Source organism: Pongo pygmaeus, chromosome X, assembly GCF_028885625.2.
Source record: "Pongo pygmaeus isolate AG05252 chromosome X, NHGRI_mPonPyg2-v2.0_pri, whole genome shotgun sequence".
NCBI lineage: Eukaryota > Metazoa > Chordata > Mammalia > Primates > Hominidae > Pongo > Pongo pygmaeus.
In genome coordinates this window covers 55,607,599-55,635,474 of record NC_072396.2, presented here as the reverse complement: position 1 = coordinate 55,635,474, position 27,876 = coordinate 55,607,599, and the positions used below count along the sequence as shown (strand labels likewise).

Below are 27,876 nucleotides of genomic sequence, written 5' to 3'. Positions count from 1 at the left end.
CTACAGCCAGCCAGCAAACCAAGTATTGAGATAGCTTCTCTGACTCAACTTTATGGAGTACATCCACAATGTCCAAAGTGCAACCCTGAAACAAATACACAGACTTTATTTACGCACAAATACATTTTCCAGCAAAGACAGAAGTGATTTAAAATTACACAACTTCCCGGGGCAGCTAGTGTCCGTGTACTTCGGACAGGAAGGTGGAAAGTGGTGTAGGGGGCTGGGTCACAGGATTAAGGCACAAGAAGCTCACCAACAAGGAGCTAGGTAGGAAGGACAGCGAGGAAGAGAGGGCTTAAAAGAGGAAGAGAAGGGTAGGAGACTTTCAGGGAGAAGCAGGAGGCAGCTCAGGGAAGGGGAGCTGGCCTCAGATCCTGTGCAGGGGTGACCATGCCAGATGTCCCCAGGCCTCCATTGGTTCAGCTGGGCCTGCTCCAGAGGAAGAAGTTGCACCGGGAGGAGGGGTCAGTGGGAGGACCCCGGGGCCTGGCACACATGTAGAAGCGGCGGCCCAGGTTGGGTCCTGGCTTCTTCACAGTACGCATCACACATGGCTCCCTGTGGCCCCCACAGAGGGGTGTGCGCAAGGGCCCCGCCAGCACAGACTTCCAGAATGAGGTCCGTAACTCCTTCTCATCTTTGGCTTCTGAAGTCTTGGCCTGCCCCTTCACCACTTTGGCCACTACCTTCTCTTCTGGAGTCTTCGGGGTCATGAGGGCACTCGTCAGTGGTAGGCTAGGCAGCTCTATGTCAGGAGAGGCTTGGGGACAGCTAGGGGAGGGCTGAAAGTAGCTCTTCAGGTTTTTCTGGCCTCTGCTAGAGCCAACCTGACTGGGCCGAGGCCTGGTTGAGCGCACTTGGGCTTTGTTTTGGCATGTCTGTACCTGGGTTTGATTGTTGTGCTGCAGCGTCGACTGCTCCAACACAGGACTTTGTTCGAGAGGAACTAGGAAGCGAAGGATCTTGAGCTGGGTGCCTGCAAACTCAGGGAGGAAGCGGGTGCACAGAGGTGGACACTGTTTTGCAGGCACAGAGGACACGCTCAAGACTGCACCCACAGGGCAGTGGTCAGAGCCCATCACCTCAGGCAGCAGGAAAGAGGCCTGAAAGGTGTCTATGACCAGGGTCCTGTCCCCCAGCACATAGTCAAGCCGGGAGCCATAGTTGAGATGGCGGGCACCAGTGATTGCTGACCAGCAGGTGAAGGCCCCCTCCTGCTTTGGTTGGAAGCAGCGGTAGCTATCGATGAAGGGCCCTACATGAGAGGCAGACTGGCACCCCAAGTTACTGAGCAAGCTGTCCATCCACTTGCGTCCTGGGTCGTCTTCAAAGCATTCCTAGGTGAGGAGGAAAGGGGGTTGGAAGAGAGGGAGACAGAACTAGATACCTAGAACTGGAAGGGACTTAGACTAACTGCTGCATTTTGCAAATAAGAAAATTTGGTTGTCCCAAGAGGACTACTGCTCAAGGTCACACAGTCCGGAATTGGCAGAGCTGGGATTCTGATTTTCATCCTTACTGATTTAAAAGACCATGCTTGGTTTTCCCTCTGCATGAGCTTGCATTTGTCTTGCATTGGTCCGTCAATGGCAAATCTGAAAGTTTGTTTACTCAGAGCAATTCCCGGAACTGCTTTTCAAAAGGACGGAAAACAGGAAGTTAAAAGTGTTTGTCTCTAGGAAGCAGGGCTGGGGTTAAGAGTTAGGAAGACTGTCAGCTTCTTCCTTTAAACCCTCTGGCACTATTTGGTTTATCTAGTGTGTCAAAGCCCTCAATGACCATCCCTACCTCCTGAGCTGAGGACCTGCAAGGATCCAGGTCTGAATACTTCCTTAGGCTCTGATCCCCAATCCATCATCCATCAGTCCATCCATTCAATCCACCTACCCACCCACTCATTCAATGCAAGAAATGTTCATGGAATACCTATTATGTGCCATGCATGATGCCAGGGACAAAGTAGGAACCTGATCTACTCCTGGGGACCAAGGAGGCTTCCTTTCGAGAAGTGATCCGGAGCTGAGGTGTGGCGGCTGAGTAAGAGTAACCTAGGTGGAGGGTGCTCCTAACTTTAAGAACAGTCTCTGTGCTGGGCCTGTGGAGGGAGTGTGCTGCGTACCCAAAAGACTTGAGGAAAGACCAGACTGGAGACCAGAATACCAGCAGGAAATGGCTACCATAGTCACACAAGCAAGATGATGGTCACTTGGACTAGGGTGGGTGCCAGAGGAGACAGAAACATGAAATTATGAGATGATTTGTAGCTAGAATAAACAGTACTTGCTGACTTAACTGAATGTGGGAAGTGGAGTAAGAAAGAAAGACAATACTAGCACAATTCCCAGGCTTTAAGTTGAAGCAACCAAGGGGATGATGGTGCCATTTAGAGAAATGACAAGACTGAAAGAGCAAGCCTGGTAGAAAGTGGGTATGTTCTGCTATTTTGGAAAGACTGTGTAAGTCATCTGAGCTGGCACTATTAGTTCTCTTTTCCTGGAGGAGAAAATGAAGGAGGTATACATGAGAGATCTAGGATACCTCTGAACTAAGTAGAAAAGGCATAAAGATGTATGATGCTATCACAGGAATCTGAAAGAACACACTGAATGAATGCATAAGAGGAATGAGGCAGGGAGGGACTGAAGGCTCGCACTTTGTAGCATTCTCTCCGCTCCCCACCACACCACCACCACCATTCTCTCATTCTCTCACTTCTGATCATTTTCCCACCTGGGAGCCATATCTACATTTATGTAGCTCTTCTGCGAATTAATCAAGGAATATTCCCACGGTCCCTTCTCTAAGCCAAGCCCAGTGCTGAGTGGGACTGTACCAGCATAAATCACTGATCCCCCATCATGAGACATAAGGCAAGCCAAGATGAGAGCTGGCTTGTAGATTCTAGGGCAGTGGTTCTCAAGCCTGGCTGCACAATAAAGTCACACTGGGGGCTTTTAGAACGTGCCACTACCCTGGCCCCACACCCGAGAGTTCTGAGTTCACTGGTCTGGAGTAGTGCTAAGATATTGATATTTTTGTTCTAATATGCAGTTAGGGGCTAAAAACCATGGGCCTAGGGGAACTTAGAGATAAGAGGTTCATATAACAAAAAGACAGAGAGGGGGTCATGTCCACCAATTCAGGGCACAGTGAGAAAAGCCAGAATGAGAATAACTTTTACAACGGGCCGACAGGAGACAACCTGTCTAGAGAGGACAAAATGTGCAGGGACACTGAAGGTGGAAATAAGAGACAGGTCACAGACCAAGGAGAGCCTTGAATGCTAGGTCTCCATGTTTTCTCTGCATCACAGAGGTAACAGGGAGGTATTGAAAGTTCATAAACAAGAAATACAGTGTATTAAGGAAATGACCAAGGCAATGTGGAATTCACAGTCCTTGAAATCTGACCCCCAACAACTCTCCAGCCCCACCTTCTGCCACTCACCTCCCTTCCCGTGTCACTAAGAAGAAAGGGACTTGTGGTTCCCCATGCACACAATGCAAACTCTACCTTGAAACCTTTGCCCATGCTAGAATGCTTTCTACTTCAAAGCTCTGTTCTACTCATCTGTTAAGATTCAGCCATTTTCAGCTGCCTATCCTGATGTCCGAGCTCACCTAGGAATCCCATCTCTGAGTTCCCATAGCTTTCTGGGATGCCATCTGTGCCTCTGCCTTGAGAATACCATCCTATAATTGGCTAGCCATGTATCTGTAGCCCACCACCATGCTGGAGAGCTCCTAGGAGCCAAGAGCTAGATCTGACTCCTGAGTCCTCAGTATGTGGCTCAGGGCCAGGCCATGGGCAGAGTCAGTATTGTCTATTGAATAAATGACCAATCCTCGGTACTATAAGAATAGTATTGCAAGCCAAGCTCCACTTTCCCATAAAGGAAGCTGTCCCTGGGCCAAAAACTCAGCGCTGGTTGGCTGGACAAACAGAATCAGTCAGGAGTGGGGCCAGGCACCTAGAGGGAGCCTTACCAGGTTGACTGCATCCCAGTGGTCAATGGGGCGGTGGGCTGTATTCAGGTCACCCAGAATGATCACATGGCTGAAAAACACAATGTGGGATTGTTAGAAAGGGGTGCAGCAGTCCTGGCCCATATACTTTTTCCTGGGCCCAAGAGCTCAGACAGGCCCTCTCCCATATTGAGGCTTCCTAGCCAACAGCAACTCATAGCAGCCTACCTCTCCAATCTTACCACAAACTTGCTGCCTTTCATATCTGACCAACTTAATTCTGATCTCCAAAGGTGACAGTGTTCCATGTTTGACATGACTGCCTCACTAATCAGTATCCAATGGGCATTTTTCTTGTCCTTCAAAGCTGAGCTCAGATACCACCTCCCCTTGATTGCTCTAACCCACCCTCACTTTCCTGTCCTTCCCTGGAACAAGACTTTCCTTTGCTCCCAGGCACTTTACCATTCTCATCTCATTTCACCCTTAAAACTATTGTGTGGGGTAGAGATTCATATATTCATTTGACAAAAGAGAAAACAGAGGCAAGATTAGCCCTAGGGCTCACAATGAGTAAGAGCAGGAGCCTGAATAGGTGCTCAGAGTACAAAACCCATGTTTGTTTTGAGCAGAGCCTATTCAGGTGGGCATACTGGTGTTTGCAACTATGCTGTGAAAGAACTCAGAGACAAAGGGTCCATATCCCTTTCAATGGAGCTTGACACAGGGCTGGGCACCCAGGACCAACTCAAGGAAGCCTTGCTGCCCCGACTTGCAGTACCTGCCTGCCGCCAGGAGGGCTTCTGCTCGGATTTGCAGCAAACGATAGAAGCGCATCTTAAAGACTAGCCGCTCAGGCCTCCCAGGGTCCGCATGGGGGCAGTACACGTTGATTAGGGTCAAGGTCTTCTCCTTCCCTTCCCATGTGCTGGAGAAAACAGAAACCCCCAAAAGGGGTCAGTTTCAAACCTCCCCTTCTGTCCCTTCCCCATACCACATGACTTCCATTTTGTGACTGTCTGGGATGGAAAAGAAAGGGGTTAAAGAGACACAAATGATCTGGCATGCACAGGACTTGGGGACTGACTACTGATAAGGCAGGGAGAGGGATATCTAAGGATTACCATCAGGTAATGGTGTTGCTATTCACAAAGACAGAACACCCAGAAAGAGAGCAACCTGGGGCAGTGAGTTCAGCACTAAGTTGCTTTTGAGATGTCTATGGTAATAAGAGCTGGATCATTAGGCGAGCCCCACACTGTAGAGATGGAAACTCAAGCCTCAGAGGGGGAAAAATTTGCCAGGGTGACACAGTGAGTAGCCCAGCCAGGACTAAACCAGGAAAGGCAAATTTGGGAACTTCTCCACAGTGCATGTATGTTTACATGGCAAGCCTTAGAATCTTCACACTCAAAGAGTAGCACCAGCAGTGCTCAGTAGCAGAGAGATATGAGCTATTACCGGATCTTATGCTGTGTGAGGAGGGCCCGGCCCTCACTATCCAGAGCCCGGAGTTCCTCTTGGGTAAACTCATCCATGTTTCCATAGCAACCAACATCCCCATTCTGGGTGGCAAACAGGCCACTCAGGCCTTCTTCAGCAGCCACTGGGGTAGCGTTGTCCTTACAGAAGGTGGCTACACCTGGGAACAGACAGGGCACTCTGAGCAGACATGGCAGTCAATAGCCTGTTGCACAGCCTGTCCCACTCCAATTGTCCCCACACAAGTCACCTAAGTCATCTTCATAAAGTATGGTTCTTGGGCAACCTTATTCAAACCCTGGAATCTCAGTTCCTGCATCTAAAAAAGCCACAGAATGTTCTAAGTGTTTTACATTGATACATGGTGAGTGCTCAAGAAGTATTAGCAATTATTATTATCACATGGATTAATTCATTTAATCCTTGTAACAGCCCTTGAAGGTAAACATTATCCTCATTTTCTAGCTGAGGAACCTGAGGCACCAAGAGGTAATGTAACTTGCCAGAGGGTGCACAGCTAGGAAATGAGCCATGATTCAAACCCAGGCTGTCTGGCTCCACAGTTCACACAATTAAGCACCACACTACTACTGTACTTCTGAGGTCCAGTAGGATAATTCTATCCATAAAAATTATATTTCACATAATTTACTATTATGCAGCTTTAGCTCTGTAAACTAAATGTCTACATTTCTTATTACCCTCTCATCAAATATTGGAAACCCTTTTCCCCTATCTGCCTCCCTCACTAATTTAAAGTCCACAGAAAGCCCCATTTACCAGAATAGCCACTACGGTTGCGGCTGAAGCTGAAATAGGAGTTATAACCCTCAACGATAGCCAGGGGCTCTGTCAGTGCATCCCCTGGAAAAAAAATGTAAGATTAAGTCAGAGGTAAAACTAGCATCCGAGAAACACAAAGGCCTGGAATTACAGTTGTAGGCTAATTCCTTGCACACATCAGAGCCAGAGTTGGGGGTGACGGGAATGAAGTATCTATGACTAGAGGAGGACCTAGAAAGATGGGAAATGTCAGAGAGGAATATGATATCAGAATTAGAAGGCTTGGAGGGGGGGTTAGAGACTATGAAGTGGAGGTGGAGAATTAGGTGGGAAGGGGAAAGAATCAGAGCTAAGCCTGGGGGTCCGAACGATAGGAGGAAGCTGGGGATGGGGATGGACATATGAGAGGACAGTGGGAATCTGAGCTAAGGGTGAGAGGTAAGAGAGAGGGAATTAGGGGATCTGAACTGGGGGTGGAGGGAAAAGGAATTAGGGGATTCTAAGGGGAGATAGGAGGGTGAAGAAATAAGAGGACATCTAAGCTTGGGGTGGGAAATGAGGTGGGAATTAGGGACTTTCCGCTGGGAGGAGAGATGGGAATAGATAAGGGGTACTGGGGTTCTGAGGTGGAGATGTGAAAAAGAGGAAATTAGAAAGAATGAGCTGGGGTCAAAGATGGGGTGGGAATTCGAGGATCTGAGCTTGGGGCAGGGATGAAGAATTCGGGGGTTTGACTTGGCGGCGAGGAGATGGACAGCGTACGGAAGGAGGAAATTCAGGGGACTGAGTTTGGGGCCGGAGAATGAGTGAGAATCTGACTAGATATGGGGTTTCCAGAAGGAGCTAAACTTTGCTGAAGACAGGAGATGGAGTGCAATTAGGGGATCTAGCTAGGGTGGGAAATGGGAGTTTAAGAGGCAAGGGACCTGGGTCTAAGGGCAGGACTCTAAGAATAGGAAACTGGGAAAGTAAAATTACATGGGACAGGGGACAAAAGTTAGCGGGAAAGAAAAAGTATGTAAGGATCCTGGAATCCAGAGCGCTCACTGGTCACTTTGGTTTCCTGGAGACAGACGATATCCGCATCCAGCTCGTCCAAAATGCGCCCCACGGCCACGGCGGCACAGTTGCTGGGTTCCTGATTTGCCACCCCTTGCAGGGGTCTCCGAATCCCATTGATGTTCCAGCTCACCACGCGCAACATCTTAACGGGCTGGAACACCTCCCAGCCCGCGCCAACCTAGGCGCGAGCGAACTGCTTGCTGTTCAGAAGTTAGCCAGGCCCGCCTCCCGCGCGCGTTTGCGCAGGCGTTCTCGTGCGTACCACGAAAGCGTCTGACGCACGTCGGGCGGGGACTTCAACTTCCTCAGCTCTCATTGGCGGGAGGAGGAACTGGGTGGACGCTGAAGGAAGCAGAGCGGAAGCCTAGGGGCAATGAATGGCGGAGAGGAGTTTCCAGTTGGGCTCCCGCTCCTTCCGCTCGGACACCTGAGTCTCAGTGCGTTTTTCGTGTACTCAGAAGTCCACGTGGTGCGTCCGGTTACTTACAAACGGGATTTTGCCACTTTTTAAGCGACGGAACCCTGAGCGGAACTGCTCAGCCGCCAAAGCCCCGCCCTCAGTGCGGCGGACCGCCCACCTAAGTTCACAGATGGCAGCAGCGCTTGAGCCCCAGGAATAGCTGGCGCTGAGTGCTCGCGTTGGACTGGGCAAAGGGACGTTCATGGTTGGAGGAGGGAGCAGTAAGAGTCGCTCCACTGAGATAAGACTTAGGAGGAGGGCCTTTGGCTTTATTGGGTCAGAGGGGAGGAGGAGGAGGCTGTCTCAAGCCGCCCTGTAGCTTTTGTCTTGGCTCTTAACATTCTGAAGGATGTAGCCAGACACATCCTTGCTCTTGGTTCTGTTTCTCAGATAAGCGAAATCGAGGCCCAGGAAATGTAAGCTCGTGAGCAGCATTGTCTCCGGATGCATCCATGGCTCTTCTATATATGTTATCTCATTTCATTCTCAGGACAACCCAGTTCGGGACATGGAGGCTAAGTTAGAGACGTCGAATGAATTCACTTCATTCTCACAGTTCACTCTCTCTTACACTGAAGTAGTAGAGCCAGGATTCAAACCCTATCTTAATTAGCTCAATAATTACTTTTCTGAGTGTTTTTACTGAGCACACAACTCCCCAGTTAAGTCTTTTCCTCTGGGGCCCCAAGGCACCCTATGGTCCATTCTGTCACAGTACTTATAATACACAGCTATCATTGACTTCTATTTCTGCTGCCACTAGACTGCCAGCAACTTGAGAGCAATGACCATGTCTGGTTCATCTTGTTAGCCCCGTCCCCTAATACTGGACACAGCATATATTGGGAAGCAATAGTTATTTGTCAGGTGAATGAATGAACAAAGGATAATAGCAAGAGCATCGACAGGTTCATGGCTTGTTTTTGAGAGCACAAAAATTAGAAGTAATGGATATGCCCAATGTCCAGGGAAAAGCATAACGTTGCATCTTTAGGTTCCTCACCCAGAATTGCAGCATAATTATTTTTTCCCCAGAATTTAAGTCTTAGAGCCATCATCCTCAATGGTTACAGCAAAGACGCAGTAAACTGCTTTTCCTCCTGGAGGACATAAAAGGTTACCAGTTGTTGCTATCAGAAAATAGCTCTGTGATTAAAATAAAAATTTGTATGTCCTGAGCTTTTTCATGCTTTGGGGGTTATTGACTCAGGATTGACTCCCATGAGTGCAATAACTAGGACAAAGGAAATGAGCATTTTTATTGCTCTTGCTTCATATTGCCAGATTGCTTTCCAGTAAGGGATTATGCCCATTTACACTGAAGACCGATCTGAAACTCAGCCCCAGCGAAATCCAGAACTTGCCTGTCTCCATAGCTGGTTTTAATTTCCCCATTCTGCAGTGGCTTGTTAATATTAGTTCTGACCTTTGGGGCAAGGTGAACACATGGTTGGACCGAAGAGAAAAGGCTTCGGGTGGCTCAGGAACTTCTTTGGCAACTACAACAGCTGATATTTCAACAGAGCACATACACCCCCCACTTAACAAGGGTACATCCTCAGCCTTCTCAGGGAACCAACGAACACCTCCAGGCTTCCTCTTTGATGCCACCCACTGGACCTGCCTTGGGGTTCTGTAAATGCAAGAGAACCGAGTGTTGGATAATTAGCGATGGAAGAAAAAACCTCTAGAATAAAAGGTAGGTGAGAAAGAACCGAAAGTAGGCAGGAGTTGCACAAATCCACATCCATTCTTCAGGCCCTCTGGAAAGTTTTCTTTGCATAGATGGTTGGTTGTCGTGTGCATTAAAGGGCATGGGAAAGTGGGGGAAAAGATTATATCTATATGTAACCTATTTATCTGTCTGTATATTTTTAAAAGTCCATTCTGGCCTTTGTGGGACACTGGCCCCCAGGGCAGTTCACTAGCACCTGTGAAAGTCTCTCTAATTTGGTCTAGTCTGGTTTTGAATGAACTGAGTGATTGATATTATAGTTCTTACCTCCCCACTGATGTGTAAAGTGGGGTTGATTTGCTGTGGCGCTTTGAACAAGCTCTCTAGCTTCTCTGGGCATCAGTAGCTTCCTCAGTAAAATGGAAATCAAAGTCTCTAGCCAACGTTCCTCAGAGGGCTGTCACGATCAAGAAGAGTGGAAAGGCAGAAACCAAAGCTCTTTGGAGACATTTCAGGACTTCCTCGCTCTAAGAATAGTGATCTTGCTTTTTCTATAGGCTCCACAAGCAATCCCACCCAAAACCCTCCAGCTGCTGTGTGACTATAGTCTGTGAAGAGCCACTTCCATGACTAGGATTCAGTGAGGTTTGGGGCCCAGGCATGAGGCCGAAAATAGTGGAGAGATGGTGGGCCAGGACAGTGAGTGAGAAGGAAGGGGATCCTAGCCTGCTGTCACAGAAGGCCTGGCACTCATATACATGGACCTAGCTTGTAAGTGTGTGGTCGATCTCCCCTCACACCTTCACTCTCCACAAATGCATTCATACCCAAACAGTCTGAGAGCTACCAATATGGAGACCCCATTCGTGACTTTATTATCCATCAGCACTGTCATATGCTGCTTTACATGGTATTCTCCCCCCATACACATGCCCTATACTTTGAGAGGGGTATGGGGTCAGGATCTGGGGGCCTTGGGAAATCACATTGTAATCTTTTCTTCCCTAGAGATAGCCCCATTTTAGAATTTTAGACCAAGAGCTGCAGGTCAGAGCTTGATCTTGAATGAGAATCTGGTACTGACTGAACCCTTTCTCTGCCACGAGTTCATTGGCCCTTTTCAGAGAGGACTTCATTCTTTTTTTTATCTGCTTCTGTCCCATTCAAGGTAGAGAAACCTTTCTGGATGCCACCTCCTACCTCAGATATGTTAGTTCTCCCATCTAATTCCCTGCACAGCTCTCTGTTATAATATTTACCTTGTTGAACTAGGATTAGTTGTCCACAAGTTCATCTCATCTAGGGCAGAGAGATGTAGACTGCACAAACACAATAAGCAAGTGTCTTCTCTGTCCTCTGTGCCAGGGCCTGAGTTGGACACTGGAAACACAAATTACAGATCACTGAGATCTAGTCTCCATCCTCAAGGAGTTCACAGTCTAGTGGGGAAGCAGACCAGGAAAATACTGGTGGATACTTGCTCAGATAGGAGCATGTGGGCAATATAAGAACCAAATACAAGGCCTGTCCCAAGGATACAGGGGTCACTTCCCAGAGGAAGTGAACGTCAAACTAGACCTTGAAAAGTGGGTCAGATTTTGTTGGGAATAGAAGGAGAAAAATGGCATTTCAGGCTGAGCAAAGGCCAAGAAACAGGAAAATACACCATGTATTTTGGAGGCCAGTGAGTCAGCCAGTGCAGTTTAAGGATGGAGATCTAAGGAAAGACATGGCTGGACAGGTAGGCTGAAGCTTGATTGAAAAGTCTTGAGTGCCAAGCTGACGTCTTTCCATAAAGCTTGTTTTGGTCTCCTGCTTCTGGGATCAGAATTGGTAACAGTAGTGAGGAATCTCATAGCTAATTCCAGGCAATTTTAAGTTAGGCTTTCAAGCCTGGACCCCAGGTTTACCCTTTAAGACTTTATTAAAAGCCTGCCAGCTTCCTATCTCAGATTTCCTGCTGCTAAAATTATCCTTCTGCCTGTTGGCAGGGCCATGAGAACAAAATTGTAAACATAGAAGAGACGTTCATGTGACCAGCTAGATTACCTTGAACATGCCGCTTCCCCTCCCCAGACCTCAGTTTCCCTGTAAGGGTAACAAGGATGTTTGTAAGGATCAAATAAGATAAGGAATATGTTGTTGCCTTGTGGGCAATGGAAAACATACAGGGCAAGGGTTATAATTAAGATTATTAATATTAACAGATTTATACCAGTCAGGAAATTTATTAGAGTTAAAAGAGTTGTAACTCTTACAAAATCTAGTTCTGAGACTCTAGAGGTTCTGAGCTAACCTGTAAGACCACATTCTTAGATCAGGCTTGTTTGATTAATTAAATAAAAGCCCTGGCCTGGGAGAAATTAAGTCCCTAGTGTTCTATTCCTGACTTGGCCACTGATTTACTACATGACCTTAGGAAAATATTTCTAGACCTCAGTTTTCTTACCTGAGAGGGTGAGATGAAATGATCTCGCAAGTCTTTACGCAAAATCAAAAGAGTAAAACCAAATTCATCCTTCTAATTGATTTGCAGGAGCTCTTTGTGTATTATAAATGTTAAGCCTTTGCCATAATATTGTAAGTTTCCTTAACTGAGAGTTTTCTGTATGGTCAGCATTATATTAGAAGTTTCAGATAGTCAAAGAGGTGTTTGATCATTTACCTCCCAAAGGGAGTAACAGTGTTAGATAATATATTTTTAACATTTCCCAGATTGCTTTACATTTTTTAACACGCTGAATCTTCAACAGTCCTAAGGAGGGTAGGTACTCCTATCATTCCCATGTTCCAGATAAGAAAACTGAAGCACTGAAAAGTTTAGTCTTCTGCTCATTGCCTCATAGCCAACAAGGGGCAGAGGTAGGATTCCACTCAAGAAATATTGCTCCAGAGCCTATTGCTCTTAACCATCATGATCTGCTATCTCAGTTGATTCATTTAGATAGGTGGGCTCTGGAATGTATTAAAAATTTGGTATGATTTATACACAACAACTGGAGGGAATCTGACCCTTTTGTAGACTAAGGCTTGCAAATGTATTTTAGGGAACTTCTTAAAAGGCAAAGTGGAACTGAGAGCATTTGAGGGCAGGGATTGGAAATTTCTGTCCCCACAAGATTGCTCTTGTGTAGCCCAGCTCAGTGGAAGAAAGTTGAGCTTCTTCATAGCCAATCGTTGGAGGTTCATTGGGGGTGGGAAGGTTGCAAAAGAGTGAAGTAAGAGCACACTTGCACATCTTCCAGGCAAGCTGTGCAGTTCTATGAGTTATACACATAAAAGCCTCAAAACAACGGGTCAGGGGAGCGGGAGAGAGGGCAGGTGAGAGTGAGTCATCTGGGCTGGATGACTCTGGCCTATGGACTTGTCCTACTTTGAGGCGATTGCTCTCTGTTCCCTGCTGCAGCCTCCACCTCTTAAATCTCCATCCTAATGGCTTGGCATGAGGAACTTTAGCGAAATTTTCTATCAGTTCATGATGCCAATGTCATTCTCCTTAGGGCAACTGATGGTGGCTAACAGCCATGTGGGCAGAGCTTACCATTCCCCCACCTCCAGCCCCAGGCAATGGCTGCACTCTTCCAAAGGTTTCAGTTTACTCCTATTTATTTAGCCCTTGGCTGGAGAGAGTAGAAAGATGATCAGATAGTGCCCATCTCTTCAAGAGTGCCCCAGGCAGCACATTTCAGGTGGGAGAGGCCCTGTGGCAAGGAAGGCAGCAGAATCTGGAGAAGACAAGGGATGCAATGCCATTTTGGGTCGGGGAAGCAGAGAAGTAGTGGACCTTCCATGTCCAGTTTGGGCCTCTAATTGCCAGCTCAAAACACTGCATTCCCCAGTAGGGACTTTGTGTTTGTGTTTTTGTCCTTGGGAACCTTGCATTTCTGATGTGAATCTTGGTTTCTGGGTTGGAGCTTGACATTCTACTTGGGCCCATTTTTTTATTTCAAAGCTGGGAAAGCCGGTGAGACCTACCTCCATCACCTTTGCCTCTCTACCCCACACAGGCTGTAAGCACATGATCTTTGGTCTTTTATTTGCATACTCTATTAGTCTTGTCTTCATTGGAGGGAAGTGACTGGTCAGACCTGGGCTGTGTTGCTGGCCGCCTTCCTTGTTGGGCTCCAACTTACCTCCTATGTACACAGCCCTTGGAGTTCAGAGGCCTCTTCTGACCTGTGCCCAACCTCTTGCCCTCTGCACCCAATACCCCACTAGTACATACAGGAGCAGAGGCAGGCTAGGACCAGAGGAAAGAAGAGAGGGGACTGAAGACAGACTTTGAAAGGGCTCAGAAACCCAGTACAACCGCTGTCCCAGCCCTGTCCACCTTCTGCTGTGGCCACAGCAAGAGAAAAAACAGCTAGTAAGATAGGAAGTGAGGCCAGGTACCTTGTGGGCAGTGATGTCATTAGCTGCGACTCCTAAGATGTCTCCAGAGATGGGAGAGCTCACCCAAACCAGGTTGCAGAAGATCTGGATTCCACACAGCAGCGGCAGCAGCAGGCTGCAACGGAGAAGGGGCTGTAAGTGGGGTTTGCTTCCGTGGGTTTCAAGGTGGTGGTGGTAGAGTGGGTGTAGAAGAGCAAAGGATGCACCTCCCCTTGCCATCCACTCCTATCTCACCCTAAAAGTTGGAATAGGTGAACAACTGGATGACATAGAGGCTAGTGTCAAAAAGGTGAGGAAAGAATGAGAGAGAAGACAGGCGGAAAGAAAGAGATGAAGACAAAGAAGGAGGATTAGGTTAAGACCATCTTAATCAGAGGAATCTTTAGGAACTTTTCCTTTCTTATGCAGAGCTTGTTTGGAATGCTTCTTGTTTGGAATTTAAGATTTCTAGTTTAGGACTGTTCAGTGATAGCCTAGTATGTTTCATTTTGGTGACTTCTGTGAAGTGTCTGGGAGTTGGTCTTGCCTGACTGATAGTGCCTGGGTGAAATAAGGTGATGGCTCCTGGCATCATCTTTCAGGGGACAGGTGCTGGGTACACAACAGTGCCATGTCACTGGTCAGTATTGCTCCTCTCCTTTCTCAGGCCTTTTCTGAGTCTCTATACCTTCCTAGGTTGGGAAACACTTAATGTCCTGTCTCCAGTGTTGCCTTCCTGGCACATATGGACTTCCTTGCTGCTCTGGGAATTTGAGAGAGACAGTCTCTCAGGGCCAGCCCACTGGTGTGGTGCTCACTTTGAAAATTTGAGAAAGATCAAGGGCAAAACAAAACCTGTACATATTTAAAATAAAAACTGGAGTATACCATTTCCCATAGATAACAGGCGACAGTGGTGGACCAAGGTGCATCCAGCCCAGGGATTGTGGCCTGAGTGGCCATAAGGTGGGTTAAGATAAGGCAGCTGTGGACTGTGGGACTCAGACACCCCAAAGGCCAGCTAACCAAGTTTCCAGTCTGCTAATGCTAGAGGAGGCCCAGGCTCAGGGATATTGGGGGTAGCAGTAGTTGCTTAGAGGATCCAGGAGCATATAGGATGTTAAATATAGTTATAATATACAGGATGTAGGGTGTGGGTGGAGGAAGAGAGAGAAAAAAGACTAGGCTCCTATTCTCTCTCTTTCTTATCTCCACCAGCTCTCTCACTCACTCATCTGGAGATCTAGGAGCCTGGAGACTGAGAGGTACCCTCACCCAGCCAGCCACTCTTGGCCTTTTCCAAGGGGCTGTTTAGTTGACAAACAAGCAAGCCATTCTCTGCATACACGGGTCCTCCAGAGCTAGAATGCTTATAGTCCTGGGAACGGTGTCTTTCAAGTTGGAGAGATAATATACATAAATCACCTAATATAGTCTCTATCAAATAGAAGGTGAAAAATAAATATGTGCTCACTTTAGTTTGGAGTGTCATTTTCCTCAGCTATAAAACAGGATTAATGCCTGCAACCCAGTGTTATTGGGAGTAATTCACTGATTCAGAGGTTCTGGATCCAGACTGCCTAGGTTTGAGTTCCAGCTCTATCTCCCCCTGTGTCTGTGACCTTGGACAACTCTCTTAACCTCTCTGGGCTTCTGTTTCCTCACCTGTAAAAGGAAGTTAATAACAGTGTAGTTGTGAAGATTAGATGAGCTGAAGCATGTGACGTGCTTAGAAGAGTGTCCAGCACATAGTACATACTCAGTAATTGTTAATTATCCTAATTATTATTGTTCTTGTTATTTAAACAAGAAAGTGTGTGTGTGGTCTCATTTACCATCATATCCTCAACATCGGGCCCTGATCCTGGCACATAGTAGATGCTCAGTAAATTGTCACTCTGTGCTACTTCCACTCTACCACTCACCATAGCCAAGAATGGGGCCCTGTGTGCACAAGACAGTCACTCATTAATATTTGACTAAATTTTATCAGACCATAGATGCAAAAAACTTAGATAGTGGTTGCCAAGTCTGGACAATGTCTGGTTCACTTCTTGTTGGGGAGGCCAATCTGTTGGTCCCTGTAAGGTCTGAATCACCTTTTTCTTGGAGCATCCTCTCTAGAAGACACACAGTTACTTAATGTTATTCTGAAGATTAAATACATTAACATGTAAAGTACTTGAACAGCTGTGCATATTCTTTTCTCATCCAACATTATGTTTATGTGAACCACCCATGTTATCATTGCAAGCAGTTGTAGTTTGTTTATTCCCCTTATGAATATCCCACAGTTTATCTATCTTACTATCGTTGAGCATTTGGGTAGTTTCTAATTTTTGATTATGAAGAATAATCCAATGGGCATTCTTGTACCTTTATCCTGGTAGAGCAAGTCCCTTCATCTTGTCCTTCTTATGGAGTGTCTTGGCTATTCTTGGCCCAATGCTCTTCTCCATAAATTTTGGAATCAGCTTTCCAAGTTACACACATATACACACACACACACACACAGACAGAGAGAGAGGGAGAGAGAGAGAGAGAACTTTTGGGATTTTGATGGAAATTACATTCAATCTGTAAATCAGTCAATTTGAGGAGAGTTGCCATTTTTGTGACATTGAGTCTTCCCTAAACATGGTATGTCACTCCATATATTCAGACTTTTTCATATTCAGTGAAGTTTTATAATTTAATCTATAAAAGGTTTCCATGCCATTGTAAGATTTTTTTGGCTTATTTTTTGTTGCTATCTTAAGCAGTACCTTTTTAGAAAATTAAATTTTATAGCAGTATGTTGCTAATGTATACAACTGTATTTGTTTTTCATGTAACGAATTTGTAACTAGCAAACCTGCTAAACTTTCTTATGAATTTTGATAATATGTATGTAAATGACAGCTTTCATTTTCCCCACAACGCTCATTTTTATCTTTCTTATAGTATTACACTGCTAAGACCTCCCACCTTTAATATACACACAAGAGATGTGCAGTACACGTTGAAAAGAAATGTTAATAGTGTGTATTCTTATGCTGATCCTGATTTTAAGTTTCACCATTGAGCAAATTTGCTGTAGTTTTTTTGGTAGGTATCATTTAATAGGTTAAAGAGGTTCCTGTTTATTCTGAGTTTGCCAATACAATTTTTAAAAGATGAATGAATATTGAATTTTATTAAACATGTTTTCTGTATTCACTGAAATGACATTAATTTTCTATTTTAACCCATTAATGTGGTACATTACATTAGAGGTTTTCTTGTGTTTAAATAATCTTGCAGTCCTGGGATAAATAAAAACTTCTGAATTTCTTTCACTAATATTTTGTTTAGGATTTTAGCATTTTGCTCAGGAAAGAGATTGGCCTGTAATTTTTCCAAGAGTGTCAAGATTATACTAACCTCATAAAATCAGGTGGGAACTATTTCCTTTCATTCTGTCCTCTGACAGAGGTTGTCTGCAGAACTAGCCATTCCTCAAATATTTTACCTGGCAGCATTTCCAGGTAAAATATCTGGACCTGGTGTCTCCTTTAACATTTTAACTGATACAATCTCTTTTATCAGTTATAGAATCCTTTCAGTTTGCTATTTCCACTAAAGTTAGCTTTCTTAAGCTTTCCTAAGTTATGGTTTTCTATGAATTTTTCTACTTCACATCAGTTTTCAAATTTATTTTGTGTAAAGTTCTTATCTTTGTATCTTTTTTATCTCTGTTGCATTTGTAGTTATAGCTTCTCTTTCATTATAATATTATTTATTTGCACCTTCTTTTTTCTCTTGATCAATCTTGCTATAAGTTTGACACTTTTATAATTTTTCTAAAATAATCAACTTTTGACTTTTTCATCCTTTGTTATCTTTATTTTCTATTTAACTATTTTTTCATCATTATTCTGTTTCTCCTACTTTCTTTGGATTTATTCTGTTGTTCTTTTTTAACTAATAGAGTTGCATGCTGCTCAGTTCATTCATTTTTAGACTTTCTTCTTTTCTAATTTAAGTATCCAATGCTATAATTGGCCTACTAAACAGGGCTGATATTCCACAGATTCACAATCGTATGGCCATATGAATTTTCAAAATATTTCTAGTCCATTTTATAAATAGGCACTGTCCCAGGCTTTTTCAGTCTCTCCAACACTTACCCAGTTACCCTGGCCACCTCAATTCGTTTCCCAGGACAGCCAGGACCTACTGATTATCATCTAGCAACTAAAGGATTAATGCCTACCACAGCAGGAGGCCTCCAGTACTTGGTGCCAGCCCTTGGACCAGCTTCTGTTTTGATAGATCAGTGCTCTTGTCATTTCTATTTTAATTCCATTCTGGTCAGAGAACAAACTTTGTATTATTTCAGTTCTTTGAAATCTGTTGAGACTTGGTTTATGAACCAACATATGGACAATCTGGTAAATGTTCCAAGAGCACTTGAAAAGAATGTGCATTTTACAGTTGTGTTAAGTGTACTATATACCTCGGTTAAGTTGTGTTTGTTAATCTGGCTCAAATGTTCTATATTCTTCTGGGGTTTTGGCTGCCTGTTGATATGGAAAATTTGTTAATGTCTACTTGTAATTCTGTCAATCTTGAAAGTTCGTAGTTACAAACAAATTTAGAATTGCTATATCTTCCTTGTGAATTGAATATTTTATCACCATGTAAGGAAATTATTAACTCTGGTAATACCTGGTAATTTGGTATCATTGACGTTTTTGCCCTATAATCGATCTTTTTTCTCATATTAATATACCTACATTAGCTTTATTTAGCTTAATATTTGCCTGGTATGTGTTTTCCTACATTTAAAAAATTGTTTTTGATAGAGATATAATTCACATACCATAAAATTCACCATTTTGAAGTATACAGTCAGTGGTTTTGAGTATATTCACATAGTCGTTTAATCATCATCACTAATTCCAGGACATTTTCTTTATACCAAAAAGGAATTCCATACTCTAGACTCACTCCAGATGACCCTCTCCCCTTAGCCCCTGGCAACCACGAATCTACTTTCAGTCTCAATGGATTTGCCTATTCTGGACATTTTATATAAGGGGAATCATACAATATGTGGCCTTTTGTATCTGGCTCGTTTCTTTGGGCATGTTTTCAAGGTTAATCCATGTTGTAGCATGCAAAGTCACAAAGATTTATGCCTAGGCTTTTTTCTAAGAGTTTTATAGTCTTAGCTCTTACATTTAGGTTTTTCAATTTATTCCGAGTTAATATTTGCATGTGGTGTGAGATGGGAATCCAGCTTCGTTCTTTTGCATGTGGATATCCAGTTGTCCTAGCAGCATTTTTTGAAAAGACTCTTCTTTCCCCTACTTAATTGTCTTGGCAACCTTGATGAAAATCAGGTGACTATAAGTTGAAGGATTTACTTCTGGGCTCTCAGTTCTATTCCATTGATTTATATGTATCTCTACCCTTATACCAGTACCACACATTCTTGATTACTGTAGTTTAATTGTAATTTTGAAATTGGGATGAAAACAGACATCCTTCTCTTGTTACTGATCTTGGCAGTGGGCATGGGAGAAACTATTCAGTCTTTCACCATTAAGTGTGATATTCACTGTGGGTTTTTCATTGGTGTCTTTTATTAGGTTAGGACCTTTCCTTCTATTCTTAATTTGTTGTTGGTTTTATTATGAAGGGATATTTAATTTCCCAAATGCTTTATCTGTGCCTATTATGATGATCATATGGTTTTTGTCCTTAATTCTATTGATATGGTCTGTTGCATTAATTGATTTTCAAAAGTTAAATCAAGCTTGCATTCCTATAATAAATCTAACTTGATTGTGATGTATAAAGTATAAGTATAATATATACATATATATAATGTATACATATAAATCCTTTTATACATTCCTGGGTTCAGTTTGCTAGTGTTTTGTGGGGATTTTTACATCCATATTCATAACAGCTATTGGTCTATAATTTTCTTTTCTTCTAATATATGTGCCTAACTTTGGTAGCACAGAAATACTGGCCTCATAGAATGAGTTGGGAAGTGCTTCCTCCTCTTCTACTTTTTGAAAGAGCTTTTGAAGAATCGTATTATTCTTTAAATGTTTGCTAGAATTCACCAGTGAAACCATCTAATCCTGGACTTTTCTTTCTGGCAAGGTTTTTCATTACTTATTCAACCCCTTGTTATAGATCTATTTAGATTTCATTTCTTTTTTAGTCAGTTTTGAGAGTTTGTATCATTCTAATAATTTGTCTATTTCACCTAAGGCGTTTATTGTGTTGGCATACAGTTTATGATTGTTCATAATATTCCCTTATAATTCTTTTTATTTTCATGAAGTCAGTAGTAATGTCTCCTCTTTTTTTCCTGAATTTATTAATCTGAGTTTTCTCTTTTTTTTCTTGGTCAGTCTCACTAAAGGTTTGTCAAGTTTATTAATTTTTTCAAATAACCAACTTTTGATTTTGTTGATTTTTTTCTAATGTTTTCCTAGTCTCTGTTTTATTATTTTCACCTCTAATCCTTATTATATCCTTCTTCTGTTTCCTTTAGGTTCCCATATTTGTGAATTTTCCAAAGTTCTCTCTGTTATTAATTTTTTATTTTACTCCATTATGATTGGAGAACATACTTTATATGATTTCCATTCTTCCAAATTTATTAAAGCTTGTTTTATGGCCTAGAATATTGTCTGTCTTGGAGAATGTTTGATGTACACTTTGGAAAAATGTATAGTCTGCTGTTTGGAGATGGAGTGTTTTACAGATGTTTGTTATTACTACTTTGTGTTGAAGTCCTCTATTTCCCTGTTGTTGATCTTCTATGTAGTTGTTCAATCCATTATTGAAAGAGTGGTCTTGAAGTTTCCAACTATTGTCAGTAGATTGTCTATTTCTCCCTTCAATTCTGCCAGTTTTGCTTCATGTATTTGGCGGCTCTGTTGTTTAGGCATATACGTTTATAATTGTGATATATTCATTATGGATTGACCCTTTTGTCATTATTAAATGTCCCTGTATATCTCTAGTAATGTTTTTGAACATCCATTTTGTCTCATATTAGTATGGTCACTCCAAATTTCTTGTGGTTGCTGTTTGCATGATGTATTACTTAACATTCTTTTACTTTTAATCCATTTGCTTCTTTCTCTTTTTTCTTCTTTCTTTTTTAGAATAGAGATGGAGTCTCACTATGTTGCCCAGGCTGGTCTCAAACTTCTGGGCTCAAGGGATCCTCCCACCTTGGTTTCCCAAAGTGCTCGGATTATAGGCGTGAGCCACCAGGCCTGCCTTGTATCTTTCAGTCTAAAATGTATCTTCTGTAGGCAGCATGCAGTTGGATCTTGTTTGTTTGTATTCAGTTAGATATTCTCTACCTTTTGATTGGTTTGATTTATCTGTTCTGATTTAAAATCATTATTGATATAGTTGGTTTAAATATGCAGTTTTATTTTTCCATAGAGCTCATGTCTTTTTCCCTCTATTCCTCCTTTACTGCTTTCTTTTGCATTAAATGAATTATTCTAGTTTAACTTTTTAATTCATTTGATCATTTTTTATTATATATTTTTGAGGTATTTTCTTCGTGGTTGTTCTAGGGCTTTTCACATACATCATACATCAGTGTGCTTCAGATTTGTACTAATTTAATTCCAATGAGATATGAAAATTTTACTCCTATATAGCTCTCTTTCACCTTCCTTTTTGAGCTATTATAATATATATATTATATCTGTATATGCTAAAAAGTAAACAATACAGCATTATAATTATTATTTTATATAATTTTATGTTTTAAGGAAGCTGAGAAAATTAAGGAGAACATGTATGTATTATTTTCTATTATTTTCATTTGTTCCTGTGGGTTTGAATTACCTTCTGGTATCATTTCCTTATTTCTATATAACTCTTTGCTTTGTGACTTGGCTAGGCTATTTTTAAAGTATGTTTCCCTGCAGTGTGAACCCTTCAGTGTTGCTTCTTGGAGTGCATAGTTTTTGGCTTGCAGGTAATTTGGGCTTTCTTTGACTTTTTCCCAGTCTCTCTATTAAGCTGTCAGCCCACATGGGGGTATTACACTCTAGGCTCCACTAATTACTAGCTGAACGCTGTATTCTGTTTTTGTTTTTTGTTTGTTTGTTTGTTTGGCAGTGTCCTGAAGCATGCATTGCCCAGCAGCCTTATCTAATTAAACTCTAGCACGAGTAGTTTGTGAAGTAAGTCTTGGAGGTTTCTTCATACCCCAGAAGGGCTCTTCTTACCTGTCCCTCTTTCTCTTGTTCTCTCTGATGAACGAGCTGGCCTATGTTGCTGTTAGTTAAGTGAACTTGTAGTTTTTGAGAACATCCTTGGGCTTGAGCTTCTTTGTACTATGTTAAAAATAAAGTTAGTTTTGGGGGGAGAATTTCAGAGCTCTCTCATCTTATGAATTTCCTCTCTCCATGGGTATACTGTCTGAGCACTGTTCTGGGTTCTGGGCAAGGCAGCAGCTTCTGGTCTTAGTTTGCCTGTCCTGGTGTGGAATCTACCCTATGAGCAAGATGGAATGAGGGTAATCAGGACCTCAGTATTCTTAGCCTATTGCACCTGGTATATAGCCTCCATTCTATGAGTAAAAACTGGGAGTAGGAAGGGATCCTCCAGCCTCTTAACCACACTTGCCAGGAATTTAGCCTCTGCAATTCTGAGCTGAAGGGAATGCTAAATGCTAGCTCTCTGCTCCTTCCAGTAAGATGCCAAAGTATTGATGGGACATTCTCTCCAAGACAAAAGGGAGCTTCATCTTGGCTATACACGCCTTAAGTGGAGCTTCTATCAAGCTAAGCTTGGAGCCAGTAGTGAGGGGACAGTAGTAAGGTTGGGAACAGTAGCATGGCACATGTGTCAAAGACTGTGTTCTTACCAAATTTCAGTAGATTTTCTTGAATAAAAATATCTTCATGTGCTGTATTCCATTAGGACAATTTCCAGAGATTTTAAAATGTTGTTATGTTGTAATTTTTGCCAGCTGAGCTTGTTTTATTAGAGAATGGGTCTTCAGAGCTCCTCATGCTGTCATGCCAGAAATGAAAGTCTCAAGATTGTCTTTGTGTGTTGATCTTGTATCTTGCAGCCTTGATGAACTCACTTGTTAGTTCGAGGAATTTCTGTAATTTAGGGGGATATTTCTATGTAGACAATCATGACATTTGCAAATAGGGAATTTTTTAAAATTATTTTCCAAACTGTATGCCTTTTATTTCCTTTTATTGCCTTATTGCAGTGGTTAGAACTTCTAGTACTATGTCAAAAGAGTGGAGAAGGTGGAAATCCTTACATTAGTCCTGATGTTAGGGGGAAAGCATTTAGTCTTTCACTTTTAAGTATAATGTTGGTGATAGTTTTTGTTTGCTTTGTAGAAGTTTCTTATCAAGTTGAACTTAAACAAATTTACAAGAAAAAGACAACCTGATTAAAAAGTGGGCAAAGGACACGAACAGACACTTTTCAAAAGAAGACACACATACAGCCAACAAGCATATGAAAAAACGCTCAACATCACTGATCATTAGGGAAATGCAAATCAAGGCCACAGTGAGATAACATCTCACACCCGTCAGAATCGCTATCATAAAAAAGTCAAAAAATAACAGATACTGGCGAGATTGCAGAAGAAAGTGCATGTTTATACACTGCTGGTGGGAATGTAAATTAGCTCAACCATGTGGAAAGCAGTGTAGTGATTCATCAAAGAGCTAAAAACAGAACTACCATTCAACCCAGCAATCCCATTACTGGGTATATACCCAAGGGGATATAAATCGTTCTATTATAAAGACACATGCAGACATATGTTCATTGCAGCACTATTCACAATACCAAAGACATGGAATCAACCTAAATGTCCATCAGTGATAGACTGGATAAAGAAAATGTAGTATGTGTATGCCATGGAATACTATGCAGCCATAAAAAAGAATGAGATCATGTCCTTTGCAGGGACATGGATGGAGCTGGAGGCCATTATCCTTAGCAACCTAAAATAGGAACAGAAAACCAAATACTGCATGTTCTCCCTTGTAAGTGGGAGCTAAATGATGAGAACACATGGACACAGAGGGGAACAACACACATTTGAGACCTACCTGAGGGTGGAGGGTAGGAGAAGGGAGAAGATCAGGAAGAATAACTAATGGGTGCTAGTTAATACGTAATAGGTACACCTGGGTGACAAAATAATCTGTACAACAAACTCTTGTGACATTAATTTATCTCACTAAGAAACTTGCACATGTACCCCTGAACTTAAAATAAAAAATAAAAATATAAAATCTTAAGCTTAACCATTCAGAAACCACCAACTAACCTCTAACTATGGACTTTCTACTTTAAGCAATCAAATATTTATTTCATCTTTTTTCTGAGAACACCTTATAAAAGTTTTCCCTTGATCCCCCTCAGTGGAGCCCTGAGCTGCTTGTGTATTGTGCTTCCCAATTCGCGAATTGCTGAATGCTCAAACTCATTAAAATTATTTAAAGAAAGGAGTGCCTATCAAGTTTAGGTAATTCATCTTTATTCCTAACTTGCTGAAAGTTTTTATCATTAATGGGTTTTATGAAGTGCTTTGTCAGTATGTATTGATTTTTCTTCTTTAGTTTGTTGATAGGGTGGACTACATTAATTGATTTTTTGAATTTTATTCTTGTCTTGCATACCTGTACTAAATCCCACTTAATCATTGCATATACAGTCATCCCTCAATATCTGCAGAGGATTGGTTCTAGGAACCCCTGCAGATACCAAAATCCATGAATGCTTAAGTCCCTTTTATAAAATGGCCTAGTGTTTGCAAATAACTTACACATATCCTCTCATATACTTTAAATAATCTGTAGATTAATTATGATACCTAACACAATGTAAATGCTATGTAAATGGTTGTTATACTGTATTGCTTTTTATTTGTAGTGTTTTGTTCTTGTTATTTTTATTGTTTTTAAAAGTATTTTCTATCTGCTGTTGGTTGAATCTGCAGATGTGGAACCAACAGATATGGAGGACTGACTGTAATTATTTTCATGTGATGTTGGATTCTGTCTGCCAATATTTTGTTGAGGATTTTTTCATCTAAGTTTATGAGAGAGTGGACTATAGAGTTTTTGGGTTTTTGGTAATCCATTTGTCTGGTTTTGGTGTCAGGGTAATTCTGGCCTCATAAAATTAGTTGAAAATATTCCCTCCTCTTCTTATTTCCTTGAAAATATTGTTTAAAATTTGCATTAATTCTTCTTTAAAAGTGTTATAGACTTTTGAAGTAAACACATTTGGGTCTGGAGATTTCTATTTCTGGAGATTTTATGTTGAACTAAATTATTTTAATGTTTATAGGATTACTCGAGTTTCTGTTTTATTTTTGGCTGACTTGTGAGAGGCTGTGGTTTTCAAGGAATTGATCCATATATTCTAAATAGATAAATTTACAAGTGTAAAGTTGTTTGTAGTAGTTAAGTATTAACTAGCTTCTGGCATCCAGTGCTTTCCGCACGAGATAAGCAAATTTCAGATGCTTTCTCTCTCTGAAAGTGCCTGACTCTTCAGATTTCAAGGTAGTAGTTTTCTCTATGGCCTCAGTTCTCTAATGGGTCCCAGAAAAGTCATTGATTTTCAGTGTGACCAAATTTTCCTTATTGTAAAGATGAGAGCAAGAACTCCCAAGCTCTTGGAACTGAAACTAGAAGTTCCTTGCTTAGTTGTTTTATAAGCCCATGAAATAGACATTTTTATTGTTGTTTCTCAAGTCAATGTTGGCTTAGTTTGACACACATGTTTACCATTTTACTTGCTCACCATTTCTTCTTGTCTCTTAGCCCTTTCTTTTGGTACTATTTTTCTTCTTTCTGAGGTACATTCCATAGAACCCTTATTGAGGGTCTGTTGGTAATAAATTCTCTTAGAGTTGTTTGCATGAAAATGTGTTTATGGCATCCTCATTCTTGAAGAGACTTATTTCTGAGTGTACAATTCTGGGTTAAAAGTTATTTTCTCATAGAACTTAAGTAATATTATTTCACTATCTCTGGTTTTCATTATTGCTGTTGAGAAGTCAACTGCGAATCTAATTGTTACCCGTTAGGTAAACTCTCTTTTATCTTTGATTGCTTTTTAAGATCTATTCGGCTTTAGTGTTCTGAAATTTTATTATGATTTTTCTAAATGTTGCTTGTTTTTTTTGTTTGTTTGTTTAAAGCTGGGCTTCCCTAACTTGAGGACTGGTATCTTTCATCAATTCTTTTCTTTCTGGAACTGTAATTAAACCCATGGTAGACTTTATCATTCTAGCCATGTGTTTTAATCTCTATTTTATATTTCCATATCTTGTTATTCCTATAGTACTTTCTATATAATTTCTTCAGATTTATTTTCCAGTTCATTAATTATCTCATCACCTCTGTTTAATTTGCTGTTTAACCCTCATACATTGAGTTTTTAATTTTAATGCTCTCATTTCTAATTTCTAGAAGCTGTATTTGATTCTTTTAAAAATTCATGTAGTCTTTCTTTGATAGTCTCACATTTCATTGACATACTTTTGATACCTTCTTCATTTCTTTAAACATACAACCAATGCTTATTTCACAGTATAAATCAGATAATTCCAATTATAGCTTTTGCAATTCTGATTCTTTGGTTTGTTTCTGTGGATTCTTATTCATACAGGTTTTTCTCGTGTGTGTGTGTGTGTGTGTGTGTGTGTGTGTGTTGGCTTTTTTTTTTTCTACACAGGTAATGTACATCCCAGCCCCAAACCCACATAAATGCAGGACTGGGCTAGAAAATCTCAGTAACTATTCACTCTTTTGTTTCCCTCCATGATTGAGCCAAGGTTGAGACAGTCTCAGTTAGGTGCTGCTTCTTCACCCACTGATTATGTCACCTTTGTCTGGTCCACACTTTAGTCAGGTTCTCAGATCCAACTTCCTACTTTGAGCCCAAAGAGTTTTGTTTACTATCCTCTATACGTGCTATCTCTTAAAGCCCAAGTTTTAAGCCAGAAATGTGTCAATCCTTTGACAATGGCCCAGAGAAGAAACATTGTTTTTTACTTTGCCACTCAATAAACACACACATTTGTGTGTGTGTTAAATCAAAAAATATGCTTTTTATGATCCACTGTATTATTTTGTCAACTACTGTGTAATAAATTAACCTCAAAACGTAGTGGCTTAAAACAGTAAACATCGATTTTCTCTGTTTCTGTGGGTCAGAGATCAGTGCACAGCTCAGCTGGGTCCTCTGGCTCAGGATCTCTAATAAGGCTACAATCAAGGTATTGGCTGAAGCTTTGGTCGTCTCAAGGTTCTACTGGGTAGGAGTGAGTGGATAGGGATCCACTTCCAACTTACTCACAAGGTTGTTGGCAAGATTCAGTTCCTCGTAACATATTGGAATGAGGTCCTTAGTTTCTCACTAGCTGTTGACCAGAGACCATCCTCAACTTCTTGCCATGTGGGTCTCTTCCTAGGGAAGCTCACAACATGACAGCTGGCTTCCAACAGAGCAAGTCAATGAGAGAGCCAAAGAGGACCAACAAAATGGCCAGCCAGTCTTTTTGTGATAAAATCTCAGGAGTGATATCCCATCACTTTTGCCTTATTTTATGCATTAAAAGCAAGTCACTAGATTCAGCCCACACTCAAAAGTAAGTGACTACACAATGTCATGAATAACAAGAGGTATGGATCATTAAGGGTGATATTGTATGCTGCCTGTTGCACCCACTGAATTGATTTCATGTTTGTGAAACACTGCTCCAGGCTACCAGGGTAAACATGGACTTTAGTGCTTATTTATCTCTTTAGATCAGTAATTATTTTCTCATTCCTGGCCTCTGAGGATTTCCGTTGCTTTCACACCAGCTCAGCCATGCTTTATTTGTTTAAAATCCAGTATTTTTAGGTGTTTTGTATTTGGAAGGACTCTTTACAAATATAGCCTAAAATATCACCAGAAATAGAAATCTCTCTTCTATATTCTACCATATACAACTTGAGTAAGATACCGTACTACTTAAAATTACCTGAAAGTTTACAGAAGAGCTTGAGGAAAAT

At 41.8% G+C, this 27,876-nt stretch overlaps 2 protein-coding genes across 6 annotated transcripts in view; one reads left to right on the top strand and one right to left on the bottom strand.

The window, feature by feature from the left end:
• Nucleotides 1–86: 86 nt before the first annotated feature.
• Nucleotides 87–7,568, bottom strand: APEX2 (apurinic/apyrimidinic endodeoxyribonuclease 2). The gene is made up of 6 exons (XM_054472489.2): nucleotides 7,281–7,568; nucleotides 6,231–6,314; nucleotides 5,430–5,610; nucleotides 4,750–4,896; nucleotides 3,990–4,059; nucleotides 87–1,340 (listed from the first exon to the last, which is right to left on the bottom strand). Exons 1-6 carry the CDS (start codon nucleotides 7,435–7,437, stop codon nucleotides 423–425), a joined length of 1,557 nt encoding a protein of 518 aa, XP_054328464.1. The 5' UTR covers nucleotides 7,438–7,568; the 3' UTR covers nucleotides 87–422.
• Nucleotides 7,569–13,660: 6,092 nt separating this feature from the next.
• Nucleotides 13,661–27,876, top strand: part of PFKFB1 (6-phosphofructo-2-kinase/fructose-2,6-biphosphatase 1) — a 56,265-nt gene continuing 42,049 nt past the window's right edge. For all 5 annotated transcript variants that reach the window (XM_054472046.2, XM_054472045.2, XM_054472044.2 and 2 more), the window contains exon 1: nucleotides 13,661–13,956. In XM_054472046.2, coding sequence (XP_054328021.1) covers nucleotides 13,836–13,956 — 121 coding nt within the window. In that variant the 5' untranslated portion in view covers nucleotides 13,661–13,835. The remainder of the gene's footprint in view (nucleotides 13,957–27,876) is intronic.

Excerpts from the sequence above, each read along its gene's own strand:
- APEX2 (XM_054472489.2), bottom strand. The coding sequence starts at position 7,437 with ATGTTGCGCGTGGTGAGCTGGAACATCAATGGGATTCGGAGACCCCTG. Across the intron at positions 5,611-6,230 it reads CAACCGTAGTGGCTATTCTG|GTGTAGCCACCTTCTGTAAG; the intron begins GTAAATGGGGCT and ends GTCTGTTCCCAG. Across the intron at positions 4,897-5,429 it reads CTCACACAGCATAAGATCCG|CACATGGGAAGGGAAGGAGA; the intron begins GTAATAGCTCAT and ends TGTTTTCTCCAG.